At 52.9% G+C, this 14,759-nt stretch overlaps 1 protein-coding gene across 1 annotated transcript; it reads left to right on the plus strand.

Moving 5' to 3' along the window:
- The first annotated feature begins 9,776 nt into the window (after window positions 1-9,776).
- Window positions 9,777-12,692, plus strand: BMP4 (bone morphogenetic protein 4). The gene is given in 4 exon segments (XM_035551364.2): window positions 9,777-9,928; window positions 10,307-10,683; window positions 11,668-12,194; window positions 12,196-12,692. Coding segments are annotated over 3 exon segments (1,212 nt in total). The 5' UTR covers window positions 9,777-9,928; window positions 10,307-10,313; the 3' UTR covers window positions 12,511-12,692.
- Window positions 12,693-14,759: the final 2,067 nt, after the last annotated feature.

Raw genomic sequence — 14,759 nt, forward strand, 5'->3', positions numbered from 1 at the left:
TTATTTCACGTGCTGTAAAATGGAAGATCATACAACATCCGTGGGTCTCGTTGCTCTCCCAGTATGGTCCCAGGGGTTGGAGTCCAACCAAAATAGATTGAAAGACTTCTCTTTGCTGGGCTGGAGTTTGATGACCTGTTTAGAACTGATGTTTGGTTTTGCTTTATTTCTGAGAATGGTTCAAAGTGCTCTTGTTCTTCCAGAAGGGAGACTCTGACATGCCTTTAATTCTAACGTTCTCCTTTCCTCATTTTTTTTAATTACTCTTTGCTGTTAAGCATATGCTTAGCCACTTGGCTAAAGTAGCTTCCTGGTGGCTCAGACAGTGTCATAGGAACACAAAGCTGAACCTAGACCTTCTGAAGTCCAAATCAACTTCTTCATCATAAGGCCAGCCTTCCTCTAGGCATCCCAGTACTTGCAGCACTGCTCCGAACCTTTGAACTTCCCAGGGAGCTAAAGGCCTGCTTTAGGCTGCTGAGTCAGTGTCTGTGTATGATGGAAGCAGACACAGACACAGACACAGACACAGATTTCTAGGTTGGAAGAGACCTCAAGATCATCGAGTCCAACCTCCGACCTAACACTAAGTACTCCACTAAACCATATCACTAAGCTGTACATCTAAACGTCTTTTAAAGACCTCCAGGGATGGCGACTCCACCACCTCCCTGGGCAGCCCGTTCCAATGCTTAATAACCCTTTCGGTAAAGAAGTACTTCCTAACATCCAACCTAAAACTCCCCTGTCGCAACTTTCGCCCATTCCCCCTCGTCCTGTCACCAGGCACGTGGGAGAACAGACCAACCCCCACCTCACTACAGCTTCCTTTAAGGTAACTGTAGAGAGCGATAAGGTCGCCCCTGAGCCTCCTTTTTTCCAGGCTGAACAAGCCCAGCTCCCTCAGCCGCTCCTCGTAAGACTTGTTCTCCAGACCCCTCACCAGCTTGGTCGCCCTTCTCTGGACTCGCTCGAGCACGTCCATGTCCTTCCTGTAGCGAGGGGCCCAAAACTGAACACAGTACTCGAGGTGTGGCCTCACCAGAGCCGAGTACAGGGGGACAATCACCTCCCTAGACCTGCTGGCCACACTGCTTCTTATACAGGCCAGGATGCTGTTGGCCTTCTTGGCCACCTGAGCACACTGCTGGCTCATATTCAGCCGACTATCAACCAATACTCCCAGGTCCTTCTCGGCCAGGCAGCTTTCCAGCCACTCATCTCCCAGCCTGTAGTTCTGCTTGGGGTTGTTGCGCCCCAGGTGCAGGACCCGGCACTTGGCCTTATTGAACTTCATACAGTTGACCTCAGCCCATCGCTCCAGCCTATCCAGATCCTCCTGCAGAGCCTTCCTGCCCTCGAGCAGATCGACACACGCACTTAGCTTGGTGTCATCTGCAAACTTACTGAGGGTGCACTGGACGCCCTCATCCAGATCATCGATAAAGATATTAAAGAGGACCGGCCCCAGTACCGAGCCCTGGGGGACACCACTTGTGACCAGCCTCCAACCAGATTTGACTCCATTCACCACAACTCTCTGGGCCCGGCTATCCAGCCAGTTTCTAACCCAGCGAAGCGTACGCCAGTCCAAGCCCCGAGCAGCCAGTTTCTTGAGGAGAATGTTGTGGGGAACGGTGTCAAAAGCCTTACTGAGGTCAAGGTAAACCACATCCACAGCCCTTCCCTCATCCACCAAGCGCGCTTTGTCATAGAAGGAGATCAGGTTCGTCAAGCAGGACCTGCCTTTCATAAACCCATGCTGACTGGGCCTGATCGCCTGCTCGCCCTGCAAGTGCCGCGTGATGACCCTCAAGATAATCTGCTCCATGAGCTTTCCTGGCACTGAGGTCAAACTGACAGGCCTATAGTTCCCCGGGTCTGCCCTCCGGCCCTTCTTATAGATGGGCGTCACATTGGCTAGCCGCCAGTCAACTGGGACCTCCCCCGATAGCCAGGACTGCCGATAAATGATGGAAAGCGGCTCGGCCAGCTCCTCCGCCAGTTCTTTCAGTACCCTCGGGTGCATCCCATCCGGCCCCATCGACTTGCGCACATCCAAGCTCCTTAGCAGGTCGCCAACCATTTCCTCATGAATAGCAAAGGCCACATCCTGCTCCCCATCCCCTTCCGCCAGCTCAGGGCACTGGGTATCCAGAGAACAACCGGTATTGCCGCTAAAGACTGAGGCAAAGGCGGCATTAAGCACCTCAGCCTTTTCCTCATCCTTAGTAACTAGGTTTCCCCTCGCATCCAGTAAAGGATGGAGATTCTCCTTAGTCCTCCGTTTCGCATTGATATATTTGTAAAAGGATTTTTTGTTGTCTTTAACGGCAGTAGCCAGGTTGAGCTCCAGATGAGCTTTGGCCTTTCTAATTTTCTCCCTGCACAGCCTCGCTACATCCTTGTAGTCCTCCTCAGCGGCCCGCCCTTTTTTCCAAAGATTATAAACCCTCTTTTTTCTGCTAAGCACAAGCCTCAACTCTCTGTTGAGCCAGGCCGGTCTTCTTCCACGCCGGCTCGTCTTTGGGCACGTGGGGACAGACCGCTCCTGTGCCGTTAAGATTTCCTTCTTGAGGAGCGCCCAGCCTTCCTGGACTCCTCTGCCCTTCAGAACCGCCTCCCAAGGGACCCGGCCAACCAGCGTCCTGAGCAGCTCAAAGTCAGCCCTCCGGAAGTCCAATACAGCAGTTTTACTGGTCCCCTTCCTGGCCTCGCCAAGAATAGAGAACTTTACCATTTCATGGTCACTCTGTCCAAGACAGTTTCCGACCACCACATCTCCCACCAGTCCTTCTCTGTTTGTGAAGAGAAGGTCTAGCGGGGCACCACCCCTGGTGGGTTCACTGACCAGCTGCGTCAGGAAGCTATCTCCCACGCTCTCCAGAAACCTCCTAGACTGCTTTCTCCGTGCCGTGTTGTGTTTCCAGGATATATCCGGGAAGTTGAAGTCCCCCACGAGGACAAGCGCCGACGATTTTGCAACTTCTGTCAGTTGCCTATAAAACTCCTCATCCGTCTCCTCATCCTGGTTCGGCGGTCTATAACAGACCCCGACCAGGACGCTAGCCTTGCCGGCCTTCCCACGGATCCTAACCCACAGGGATTCAACCTTATCATTCCCAGCCTGGAGTTCCACAACATCAAAAGATTCTCTAATGTAGAGAGCCACGCCACCACCCCCTCTGTGCTGCCTGTCCCTCCTGAAGAGCCGATAGCCAGGCATTGCAGCACTCCAGTCATGGGAGCGGTCCCACCACGTCTCCGTGATGGCAACCAAGTCGTAGCCTTCCTGCTGCACGATGGCTTCCAGCTCCTCCTGTTTGTTACCCATGCTGCGTGCATTAGTGTAGATGCACTTCAGCTGGGCCATCGCCTTCTTCCCCAGCCTAGCCATTGTTTCCCCCGGCACGGCTCCAACAAGCCTTGTTTGAGCCCCGTCCCCCTTCTCGCCTAGTTTAAAGCTCTCTCTATGAGCCCCGCCAGCTCCTGGCCTAGGATCCGTTTTCCTCTTGGAGATAGGGACCCATCTGAGGCCATCAGGCCGGGTGCCGAGTAAAGCTCCCCATGGTGAAAAAACCCAAAATTTCTGTGCCGGCACCAGTCTCTGAGCCACCTATTAACCACGTGAGCTTTCCATGTCCTCTCCGTGCCTCTCCCTCCCCCCGTAGGGATAGACGAAAACACCACCTGCACTCCCGCTCCCTCCACCAATCGTCCCAGCCCCCTATAGTCCTGTTTGATAGCCTTGAGGCTTCTCTTTTCAAGATCATCACTGCCAGAAGCAGTGAAGGGGAAAACCGGTAATTGCCCATGGAGGAAAACACCAAAAATGAAATTATGTTTTGCTGCTGTTGACACAAGATGTGCTCCTTTTCAGGTGCTTTTGGGCAACAGTTGCTTAGGAAAAGGGTATGGTGGGCTTTGGTGCTTCTTACAAGTGTCTTTTGTTGCCCCAGAGCAGAGCAGAGCAGGTAACAGTAAGTAAGAATGTCTCTACCTTGAAAATAAACCCAGAGATCACCTCACTCCTTGGCTCACTTTATCAATAATAAAACAGCCTTGCCGCACTGTAGTGATGTCCCGCTAAAAGGTTCGTCAGGAAGGACCGTGGGTTCTTCTAGCTCCTTCCTTCTACTATACAGGGCATTACCCCTTTCACAGGGAGTAAACCTGTAGGATATTTGCAGTGAACTGGGTTGCCCTGACAAAGGTGCTGCACTGACATGGATTGTTTTGTACTAGGATAAGCCATTGAGGTCCTCGGTCAAGATCCTGCTGCACTGGGTATGTTTTAGCCAAGTGTGATGGATATGTGTGTGTCCCTGCATCTGTGTGTGCACCTTTATATACACACATATGATTACAAAAGCACACAGGGCACTTCGTTGGAACTAGGACAGCAACTTGACCTACCAAGCCCATACAACCTGCAGCCTTGTATAAAGGTTTGTGGGGAAGCAGCCCTTCCCTCTGCAGTGATCTCTTTCTCATCACCTATCCGGGGGAAGCTCATGCTTATACATTTACTGTGTAAGGTTGTTTGGTGAGTACTTTCCAAGAATGATCCTTGGCCTGTTGAATGCTTGTGAGCGTGCGCTTGGTCACCAGGCATCTGGTACAAAGGAGCCCTAACAGTTTCTTATTGCTGGAGATGGAAGCCACAAGTCATGTCTCCCACCTGGGATCAGATGGGAATCCCTAACAGGATTCCTCCTCCGTTTTCAGGGGAGGATGCTCACATTAATGAATATGAAATTCAGAGATGTGCTGACACTTCTGAGCACTCGTGATAGTGGTTACCCCTAAACTCCTTTGCTATTGCTGAAAATCAAATAGAGCAGATGTGAACACGCTCAGAACAAACTCACTTAGCAAATTCCAGCGTGTTCTCTTACAACTATTTTTGCAGCAGTTGTCCCGCTCTGCTTATTTATGCCTCGTGCTAGTGTTTGCAATCATTAAAGCTTCTGATGATAGCAGATCTCGAGATACAATTAAAGGACAAAGACAGATGTCAGCACCCCAGAGGTGCCATGTGGTTGTGCGGTGTGGTAGATTTGGCAGTGTTGCTAGACAGCGAGGAAGAGCAAAGCATTTGAAATATCAGAGTCACAGCTGAAGTCAGACAAAGCCACATATCGGTGCTGGAGACACACTGAAGTGGTATGTACGCTGAGGGAGCTGCCAGCACTTGTGGTGTTCTCCAAAAGTATTCATGACTCAACAGAGCTGCAATGAACCTGCTTATCTTAGATATCCATATGGCCTTATGGTGTTCGTTAGGAGGGCGACGGTCTTTATTAGGACCAGCTACAATTTCTGAACAGGAAGGATGCATTTCTCATCCTTTGGAGGTCCTTCTTGCTTCTCAGGGATGAGACTTTGATAGAGCGGGGAGCAAAAGTGTGCTAAAAGCAACATTTCTTTCCAGAACCTGCATGAGAATATGAATATTCTGCTAGTAACATTGACCAAGGAAACCAGAAAATGTATAAATGATTTTACAACAGATGGTTTAAAGAGGCGTTCGTAGCACAGATCAGGAGAATTTTAATAACAGACCATTAAAATGGCTTTAGCTTTATTTTATGAATTATATTGCTGAAGCACTTCCACAAGACTGAGGCTTCCTAGTTTTGATGCACTACACAAGCATCTCATAAGGGACAATATTTAGCTGCAGAGGCCTTACACTCTCACTGGAGCAGACGGACGATGTATGTATGGAAAGCGAGGCGTGAAGTTTCTGGGCTTGCTCAGCCTTGGGGATCTTCCAAAAGTGGCAGAGTGAACAAGTCAAGTGAAACCAGGAATCGTTCTCCCTGCGTGGGACAGTCAACTTTCTCATGGCTTTTGCAAAACAATAAAATTAATCCTTAAAACTTAGAAAGAAGTATACAATCCTACTGTTTCAGCTGCTGTGTATCTGATTACCAAAGACTGCCTTTATATATTTTTATACTTATATACTTTTATACTTTATATACTTATTAATATCCCCACACAGTGTTTTTATATTTATTTGTAAAAACAACAAAACTGTTTGGAATAACACAGCAGTCCTAAACATGATTCTCTTGTTAGCTCAGGAGCAGTTCTAGATGTGATCCTGACCTCAGGAGAGACACTTAAATGTAAAGCCGAAGGAAACTCCAGGCTGGGCCCAGTCCTGTATTTCAGGAGAGGTAAGAATTTCTTTTTTCAAGAGAAAGTAGCAAACACTGGTAGAACAGGCCGGCTCTGGAGCATTCAGAGAAATCCTAAAAATCTCGGTGTGGCTGTAAGAAATGTTCCTTTCGCCATTCAAGCAGCTGCACTTGTTTTCACCGGCTGGAGTCTGGCTCTTTAGTGAAGAGCTACTTTGGAAAATGCAATCCCTTGGAGTTGTTTGTTCGGTTCCCTTTGTTTTAATTGACAAGCTTAGGTGGTTGAAAGGAAAGGGTAGGAGGGAACTGATCTTAGCACACTTATGGGCATCTCCTCCTGTAATTCATGTCATTAAAACGTCTCTGACATATGACTTTATTTATTTATTTATGGTTTTAGGCTTGTTTCTGCTCAAGCACAAATCTGGTGAGACAAGTTTTTTTCCCAAGGCAGGTTGTTTGCAAACTTTGGAGCCCAAAAGGTGCAGCTGCTCTAAAAATAACACAGAATACAAGGACTGGTTTGGGAAGGTTTCACTCTGCCCAAGTCCAGAGGCATCTCCTGAAATGCTGCCATTAGGGGAGAAGTTTGCCTTGTAAACAGAGCCGGCCTAATTTCTAGAGGTGCTGAACGTCGACCTGCAGTGCCCGCTGGTAAGTCTTGAGCACAAGAAACCTGGAAACGGGGCAATTTTTAGTGGCCGGGATTTTATCAGGAACGCGTCTGGGCAAATCCATGATGACTGCGTTGAAAGAAGAGAACACTAATTGCCCCTCAGCTAGCGACCACCGCAAGCAGAGCTGGGCACCCGGGCTCCAGGAGACCTGCCAGCTCCTGGGCTTCTTGCTGCCACCGACAAAGTAAGACTTCACTCACAGTCATGGGCTGTACGTGCATGAATCACCTTCTTGTCTGGCCATTCTTTGCAGGGTGACATCCCCAGTGACCTGGTGCCCAGCTTCCAGAGGAGGCCAGCAGCCTTGCTGTCCAGGTGCAGAAGCCCCTGGAAGGTTTTTCGCGGAGATCAACGAGGGAGAAACCTGGCTGCAGAGCCCTGAGCACAGCTGGGACTGATCACAGGCGAGAACCTCAGCAGTGCCCCCTCGCCCACGCTAGATGTGATGCTGGGTGAGGTGTGCCTCGCACAGAGCATAGACGTAACCTTCTCTATTTTTGATTTGCTGGATCTTTAAAACATACAAGGTTGTATCTACCACTGAATTAAGCAGTGTTTGCTTTTCAAACCTTCCACATTTGTATTTTTAGCTCCATTTTGGCATTGACTTTTTTGGTTGGAATATATAACACACTCAGTTATTTAGCGTGCCTGGACCGAATTCAGCCTATGTGTAACTCCACGGGCTTGAGCAGAAGCTACGTTCAAGGTAAATTACTCTCTATGGGGCTAAGGAAATACAGCTTCTGTAGAAATGCATTTCAGCTCCTTCAGTAAATGCTACACTATTTCCATCCATGGTTATTCCGTTGTGGTTTGGGTTATGTATTTACATTTTACGGAATAAATACTACAGCTTTCCCCATGACTAACACTTCTTAGTAACCAATAAGCTACTCAAATACGCTATTGCCTCCTACAAGAGCCTAAACCACATCGCTCTCCACTGGCTTTCTGTCCCCAGCTGGCCACCTCCTTGCACAGAGGCATGGTTAACCAGCATTACATAAGTAACTTTTTGGATCTCGCTTTAACGGGACGGCTTCCTAGAGGAGGCACTGGATGCTGTGGGACTGAATTCCTCAGCGACAAACATTTCCAACGCAGCCGCTGTCTGATCCTACCAAAATCTGACTGAGGTCTTCAGGCGAGGAGAGTAACATCTTTCTGCTGCTCCCACAAAGAGGCAGCGAGTTGCTTTTCCATATCCAGAGGTCTGTTTTAAGAGCAGTGTTGTACAGGCCCTTGCGTAAACTTTGCTTTTAGACTGGAATATTTTCAATGAAAATGTTATTCGACTTTAAAAAGTTGCACAGCAGCTACTCCAAAAATTGTTTTCCCTTGTTAAGAATAACACACAGTGTGATACATTTGAAATGGTGATAGCAATATTTCACAAATTTTGATGGATTCATAGTCCAAATACCTTGCTAACAGATGGTTCTTTTAAACTCGGAGTGGTATAGGAATAACTCAGAGATACTACAGTGTCAGCACTGCCTTTTATCTGCGTGTGTCCTCTCAGTGACATCCCTGGGCTTTTGTAATGCACGGGTCAGGTCTGAGCTAAAAAAAAAAAAAAAAAGTGAAATATTAAAGGAAGTCCTATCTGCTGGCTGTGTGAGCTTCGGGGCAGTGCCTCAGGGCTGTGAGGAAGCTGACGCGCGCTGCCCCGCTCTCGCTCTGTGCTTGGGCACGGCGGCCTGGTGGTTTGTGGGACTCTGCTGCTTTCCACTCATCATTTCTCAGCTGGCTCTTGGTTGTGGTTCATCTATGAACTGCGGAGTCCCCATGGCCAACCCTCTGACCGTATCTTTTGGTCTTACGATTTTACTAACCTTTCCCTCTGTGGATGATACCTTGTCCAACCCAGAGGGATACCTCAGCAAGGCAAAGGGATGGTATTTTAACACCCTGGCAGAGCTCTCCCTTCTTTATCACAGGGTTGTTTCACTCTGCCTCTTGTCATTTTGTAGCATCCTGTCCTCTCCCAGGAGCTGCCTCCTCCATGCCTTGCTCACAGCGTGCCCAGTTGATGTGTGACAGACCCCTCTGTCCCCAGACCCCATCAGGGAACAACCTTGAGCCCTGGGACGCCTGGCTTACACTCTTAACCCAAAATCTGGCTCTGCGAAGCAATCTTTGGTAATGCTGGAGTTGAGCTGTGCGACAGGAGCATCCTTCCTCCAGGTGAGCCTGTTGGTAGCCCTCCGTGGCCACGTGCAGCCCGTGCTGGCTTGTGAAGGTGCCTGCCTCGTGTCCTTGTGGGGTCAGGGAACCTGGCCTGGTGGGAAGTGTGCAGCCAGCCTCATTCTTGCTGCCTGGGGGGGAACGGGGAAGAGAAGGGAGAGAAAATCCAGAGGGCAGGTGGGCACCGAAGGCAGGGATAATCTGTGGGCCTGCCGGTGGGCTGCAGCCCCTCGTGTCCCCAGGAGAGCCTCGCTGTGCCCAAAGGGTGCAAGAAGGGGGGGGGACACGGGGCTCTCCCTCCAGCCCCTTCTCCAAGCAGCTCCAAGCTCCCCTCTCCTGAAGGCAGAGCCACTTCCCGAGCTCCTGTTCCCAAACCCGAGCCCCCTTCCCCGCACCCAAAACCCCCTTCCCAAACCAGCCCCCGGGGGGCTCCCTCCATGCCGCCCCCCCAGCGGCCACCCCCGGGCGGGGACCCCCGGTGCCAGGCGGGGTCTGCGGGCACCTGAGCGGGGCCGGGGCTCTCCCCTCACCCCGTGGCGGTGCCGGGGGGCTCGGCGCTGCCCCCCCAACCCCGGGCCGCCCCCTCAGCCCCAGCCCGGAGCCTGGCGGCGGGGCGGGCCGGGGCCGTCCCCCGCGGGGCCGGGCCGGGCCGGCCGGGGGCGGGCCGGGGGCGGCGGGCAGGGCCGGGCCGGGCCGGGCCGTGCCGGGCCGGGCCAGAGGGGGGGTGTGCGAGGCTCCACGTGACTGCGGGGCCGGGAGAAAACCGGGGCCGGCGGCGGCGGCGGCCGCACTGCGCCCGGGCGGCGATCGCGGGAGGCGCTCGGCAGCCGCTGCCCCGGGGCTTTCGGCGCGCTGGGGCCGGGCTGGCTCTCCAGAATCATGGACTGTGCTGATATGCCTTGTTTGCTGTCAGTGAGTACAGCCCTCTTCTTCCTCGCAGTGGCTTTTTTTTTTTTTTAAAGCTTTTTTATTTTATTTTTTTTTAAGTTAATTTTAAACTTTTTCTTCGTCCGCCCCCCCCCCCCCCACCCACAGCGTCCGGCGGCGGGACTCGAACCGGCGGCCCCGCGCCCCTTCCCCGCCGGGCGCCGCAGCCCCGGGCCGGCCCCGCGATGCGCCCCGGAGCCCCCAGCCCCTGCCCGCCGGGGGCTTCTTCCCTTTTACCGTGGCTTTTTTTTTTCTTTTTTAAGTTTTCTTCGGAAGAGGAGGAGGTGGGGGGGGGGGGGGGGGGGGGCTCGCTTTTCATCCTGACTTTCCTTGTTGTTTGTTGTTGCGTGTTTTACACCCCAGAGACACCATGATTCCTGGTAACCGAATGCTGATGGTCATCCTACTATGCCAAGTCCTGCTAGGAGGTACCAACCATGCTAGCCTGATACCCGAGACCGGCAGGAAGAAAGTCGCAGAGCTTCAGGGACAAGCCGGATCCGGACGCCGCTCTGCCCAAAGCCATGAACTCTTGCGGGGTTTCGAAACGACTCTGCTGCAGATGTTTGGGCTGCGAAGGCGGCCTCAGCCCAGCAAGTCAGCCGTCATTCCTAGTTACATGCTGGATCTCTACCGGCTCCAGTCCGGGGAAGAGGAGGAAAGCCTCCAGGAAATTAGCCTGCAGTACCCCGAGCGATCGACCAGCCGGGCAAACACCGTGAGGAGTTTCCACCATGAAGGTCAGTGATGGGAGGAGGTAAATTCCCAGCCCCGGTAGCGATCGGGGTTCACATGTGTTTGGAAGCTCACGAATGCGTTTAGAAGCAGGACGTGCCCGGCTCTAAACTTATGGGAGGAAAAACACCCCCCCCAAGCCTGCCGTGCGTGTGGCTGACAGGCACGCTGCCCTGTATTTTTTTCCAGCATCCTGTGCTTAACCCGAGTTTGGCTATATTTTGAGGTGCCCTTGCCTCTGCTGACAACAGTGAGTTTCCTTCGGTCCCTCCACCTCGGGGTCGCTCCCCGGGCTCGCGTGGATTTAATGGCTCTGGATCGGATGCGGGAGTAAAGCGAGGGCGGGATCTCGCCCCTGGTGTGTTTCTTTTGAACTATCAAAGTGATCGCTGCCTGGTTTTGCTCTTAAGAAAAAAAATTCCAAAAAAACCCCTACTCGAATTTAATACTTACAGCTGTGTGTTTATAAGGTTTATTCAATAGGCCCTTGTAATCTGATCCAAATGTTTCCTAGCGGATGTTTCTTTTCCAAAGTAAATCTGAATTATTAATCCAGCCGCATCATTACTGCGCTGGAATTTGCTTCTCCTTCTCCCCCTGCCCCCTGCGCCCCGTAACAAGGCACCTCTGTGCTCCCTGGCACAGCACCTCTCCGAGGAGATGATTTTGGAGATGGAGTCGGGGCAGGGGGAAGTGAAAGGGGAAAAGTCTCCCTGAAAGCGAAGGGGAGAGGCGGGGAGGGCAGACCCCGTCTGGGCAGAGGCGTGCGGAGGGCGAGCGAGCGGCGCCAGGACCGCTGCGGGTCCGGCCGGGAGGGATGCGCGGGGGAGCGGAGCGGTGCCAGCGGCTGCCGGGCAGGTGAAGCACGGATGTGAGCCGTGGTTGTGCTGGGGGGCTGTGGCTGGGTGCCCCGAGGCTGACGTGCTCTTGTTTTGTTTTCTTTTTTTTTTTTTTTTGTACCATTTTCCCCCTGCCCTGCTCCCCTGTAGAGCACCTGGAGACCGTCCCGGGCCCCAGCGAGGCGCCCCGGATCCGCTTCGTCTTCAACCTCAGCAGCGTGCCGGAAAACGAGGTGATCTCCTCAGCGGAGCTGCGGCTGTACCGGGAGCAGGTGGAGGAGCCGAGCGCGGCGTGGGAGAGGGGCTTCCACCGGATAAACATTTACGAAGTGATGAAGCCGCTGTCGGAGCGCGCTCAGGCCATTACGCGCCTGTTGGACACGCGGCTGGTGCACCACAACGTGACGCGCTGGGAGACCTTTGATGTGAGCCCGGCCGTGATCCGGTGGACCAAGGACAAGCAGCCGAACCACGGGCTGGTGATCGAGGTGACCCACCTCCACCACGCACAGACTCATCAGGGCAAACACGTCAGGATTAGCCGATCTTTACCTCAAGGGCGCGGGGACTGGGCTCAGCTCAGGCCGCTCCTGGTCACTTTTGGGCACGACGGGCGAGGCCACGCGCTGACCCGCAGAGCCCGCCGGAGCCCCAAGCACCAGCGTTCCCGCAAGAACAAAAAAAAACTGCCGCCGCCATGCCCTCTATGTGGATTTCAGCGACGTGGGCTGGAACGACTGGATCGTGGCGCCCCCGGGGTACCAGGCGTTTTACTGCCACGGGGACTGCCCCTTCCCTCTGGCCGACCACCTCAACTCCACGAACCACGCCATCGTGCAGACGCTGGTCAACTCCGTGAACTCCAGCATCCCCAAGGCCTGCTGCGTGCCCACGGAGCTGAGCGCCATCTCCATGCTCTACCTGGATGAGTATGACAAGGTGGTCCTGAAAAACTACCAGGAGATGGTGGTGGAGGGGTGCGGGTGCCGCTGACCCCCCTTCCCCGCCGCCCTCTCCTCCCCTTCTCTCTCCCTCCCATCCCACCCCAGAACTGCTTGCTATAGCTGGACTCTTCTCTAAACTAAACGTTCACCTTGACCTTATTTATGACTTTATGTGCAAATGTTTTTGACAATAATGATCATATATTTTGACAAAATATATTTATAACTACATATTAAAAGAAAAAAATAAAATGAGTCATTATTTTAAAGGTAAACGCATTTTGTGTCTCACCTCTCAGGGTGGTGCTGAGGCTGTGCTGGCCAGGAGTGCAGCAGGGGTTGTATCTCCTCTTTTCCTTCCCCTCTGTCCCTGCTTCCCCCCCCACCCCTCCCTTTTCCCCTAAGAAGGCTTTGCAAATTTCAGTCTTTCTATTTCTCGCCGAGGTACCGTGGATCCCCCTGTGCTGGGGCTGCGCCACGTGGGAGATGAGGGTCCCTGGAGATTAAGAGCTGCTTCTCCCGGCCGCTGGGAATAGAGCCGACCTTGCTAACCTGGCCCAAGCGTTTGCAAAGCAACCCACCAAAAATGCATTTGAAAAGAAGGTGAAGATTTACCTGAGGGCTTTATGCTAAACCCACTGGGTTTTATACCCTTCGTCCATCTTCAGGATTCCCCAGGTTTTAAAACTATTAACATTTTCCCCCCCTACCCTCCTCCCCTCCCCACTGGAGATTGGCTTCTTTGGGAAGCTTCAAAGGTTTGCACGGGTCCTTTGAAGATCAAATCGCCCCATTACAATGCCAAAAAAAAAAAAAAAAAAAGATATCTGGAGCAGTTAAATACGTGTTAGCTAATAGCTACCTGTGCTGCGTCCTTTCCAAATTGCTTCCGAGCAGGAAGGTGATCAGAGCCAAACAGGTACGGTTGGAGGTAACAGGGGCCCGAAATTCCTGGCTCAAACGCTGTGGACGGACTGTGTTTGGCTTGGGAAACGGGGAGCTGGGCCGTGTGGCACGGCGGGGTGCGCGCAGGGGGCTCCGACCCTCAGCCCTTGTGGGAGTGGGAAGGGAGGGGAGCGGGGGCAGGGTGCATGATGCATTTTTTTTTTTTTTTTTTCCCCCCTCCTTCTTTTAATGATTGAAGCTCTCCAACCCTCCAAAAGGGGCAGCTTAGCTGAAACCAATAAAAACCGGACTGGAAAGCTTGCCAAAAGCCTTGGCTCCCTGAAGAGTGCAGGTGGAGAGAGGAGATGGGAGCCGCGGGGGGAGGCGAGCATGGCCCCGCGGTTCTCTTGGAAACAACAACAACAAAAAAAAAAAACCAACACAAGAACCACCCTTCAAACTCCTCTGTGCCAGCGAGGCTTTTCCACTCCGCTGTCCCACCGGGCACTGGTGCACGGGGACAAGCCACGGTGTCCCCTGTGCCCATGGAGAGCCTCTAGGTGGCTTCGTGCCTCCCTGGGCCACCAGAGCTGGGTCTGTGCAGCCTCCTGGCAGTGGGTTTCTGCTGCTGGTGGGCTGCACGGCGCCTGTGGGGCTGTGGTGGGTCAGGGAGGGGATCACCCCACAACCTGGGAGCGTGTAGGGACGGTGGTTGTTGCTGATGTGTCTCCGGGGGCCCCCTCCACCCGAGCTGATGAGCTGACGCTCTCATTCCTGCCTTTAGAAGGGAAATGCGTGGCCCGGGGCATCGGCGACCTGCTGCCTCCCCTTTGATGCCTGCATATCAGACATAGCCATGCCAAAGAAAGAATTTCATTTTGAAGTGGCATCAGCTAAAGGCGAGGGCCTTTCAGCTACCTGACAGGGCAATTAGGGTGCAGTGCCTCTGCTCTGCCCCACCGCAGGTAACCCCACGGGACCTGGAGCAACCCTGGCACCAGGGCAGGCGCAGCTTCAGGGGGCTGCCTTGAGGAAATCTCTCTGCTTTTCCCTACCGGGAAAAAGACAGAAGTTTGAGGCTTCTCCCAGGTTTGTCTCCCTGCCTGTTGGTGCACCCCGGGTTGTCCTGATGGTGTCCCAAAGCCCAGCAGCCTGTGTGCAGGCAGCTCTGGGCTTTCCATCGTTCTCACAGCGCTGTGAGAAGTCTCCGACTGTTTTGCTGCGTTCCTGCTGCCTTATGGGTCTGTTTATTTTGGTGTTTATTTTTTTTGCATTGTGTTTCAATGATGAAATCAAAGCTTCAGCCCTGTGGAGGCTGAGGCACCTGCTTTGCCGTAGGTGCTGCGAGGGGAGGCGTCCTGGTGCGTGTGTGGCTTTGGGAGCTTTCCATTTCCTTTGATTTTCCTGCCCTGG

The sequence above is a fragment of the Cygnus atratus genome, chromosome 5 (genome assembly GCF_013377495.2).
Source record: "Cygnus atratus isolate AKBS03 ecotype Queensland, Australia chromosome 5, CAtr_DNAZoo_HiC_assembly, whole genome shotgun sequence".
NCBI lineage: Eukaryota > Metazoa > Chordata > Aves > Anseriformes > Anatidae > Cygnus > Cygnus atratus.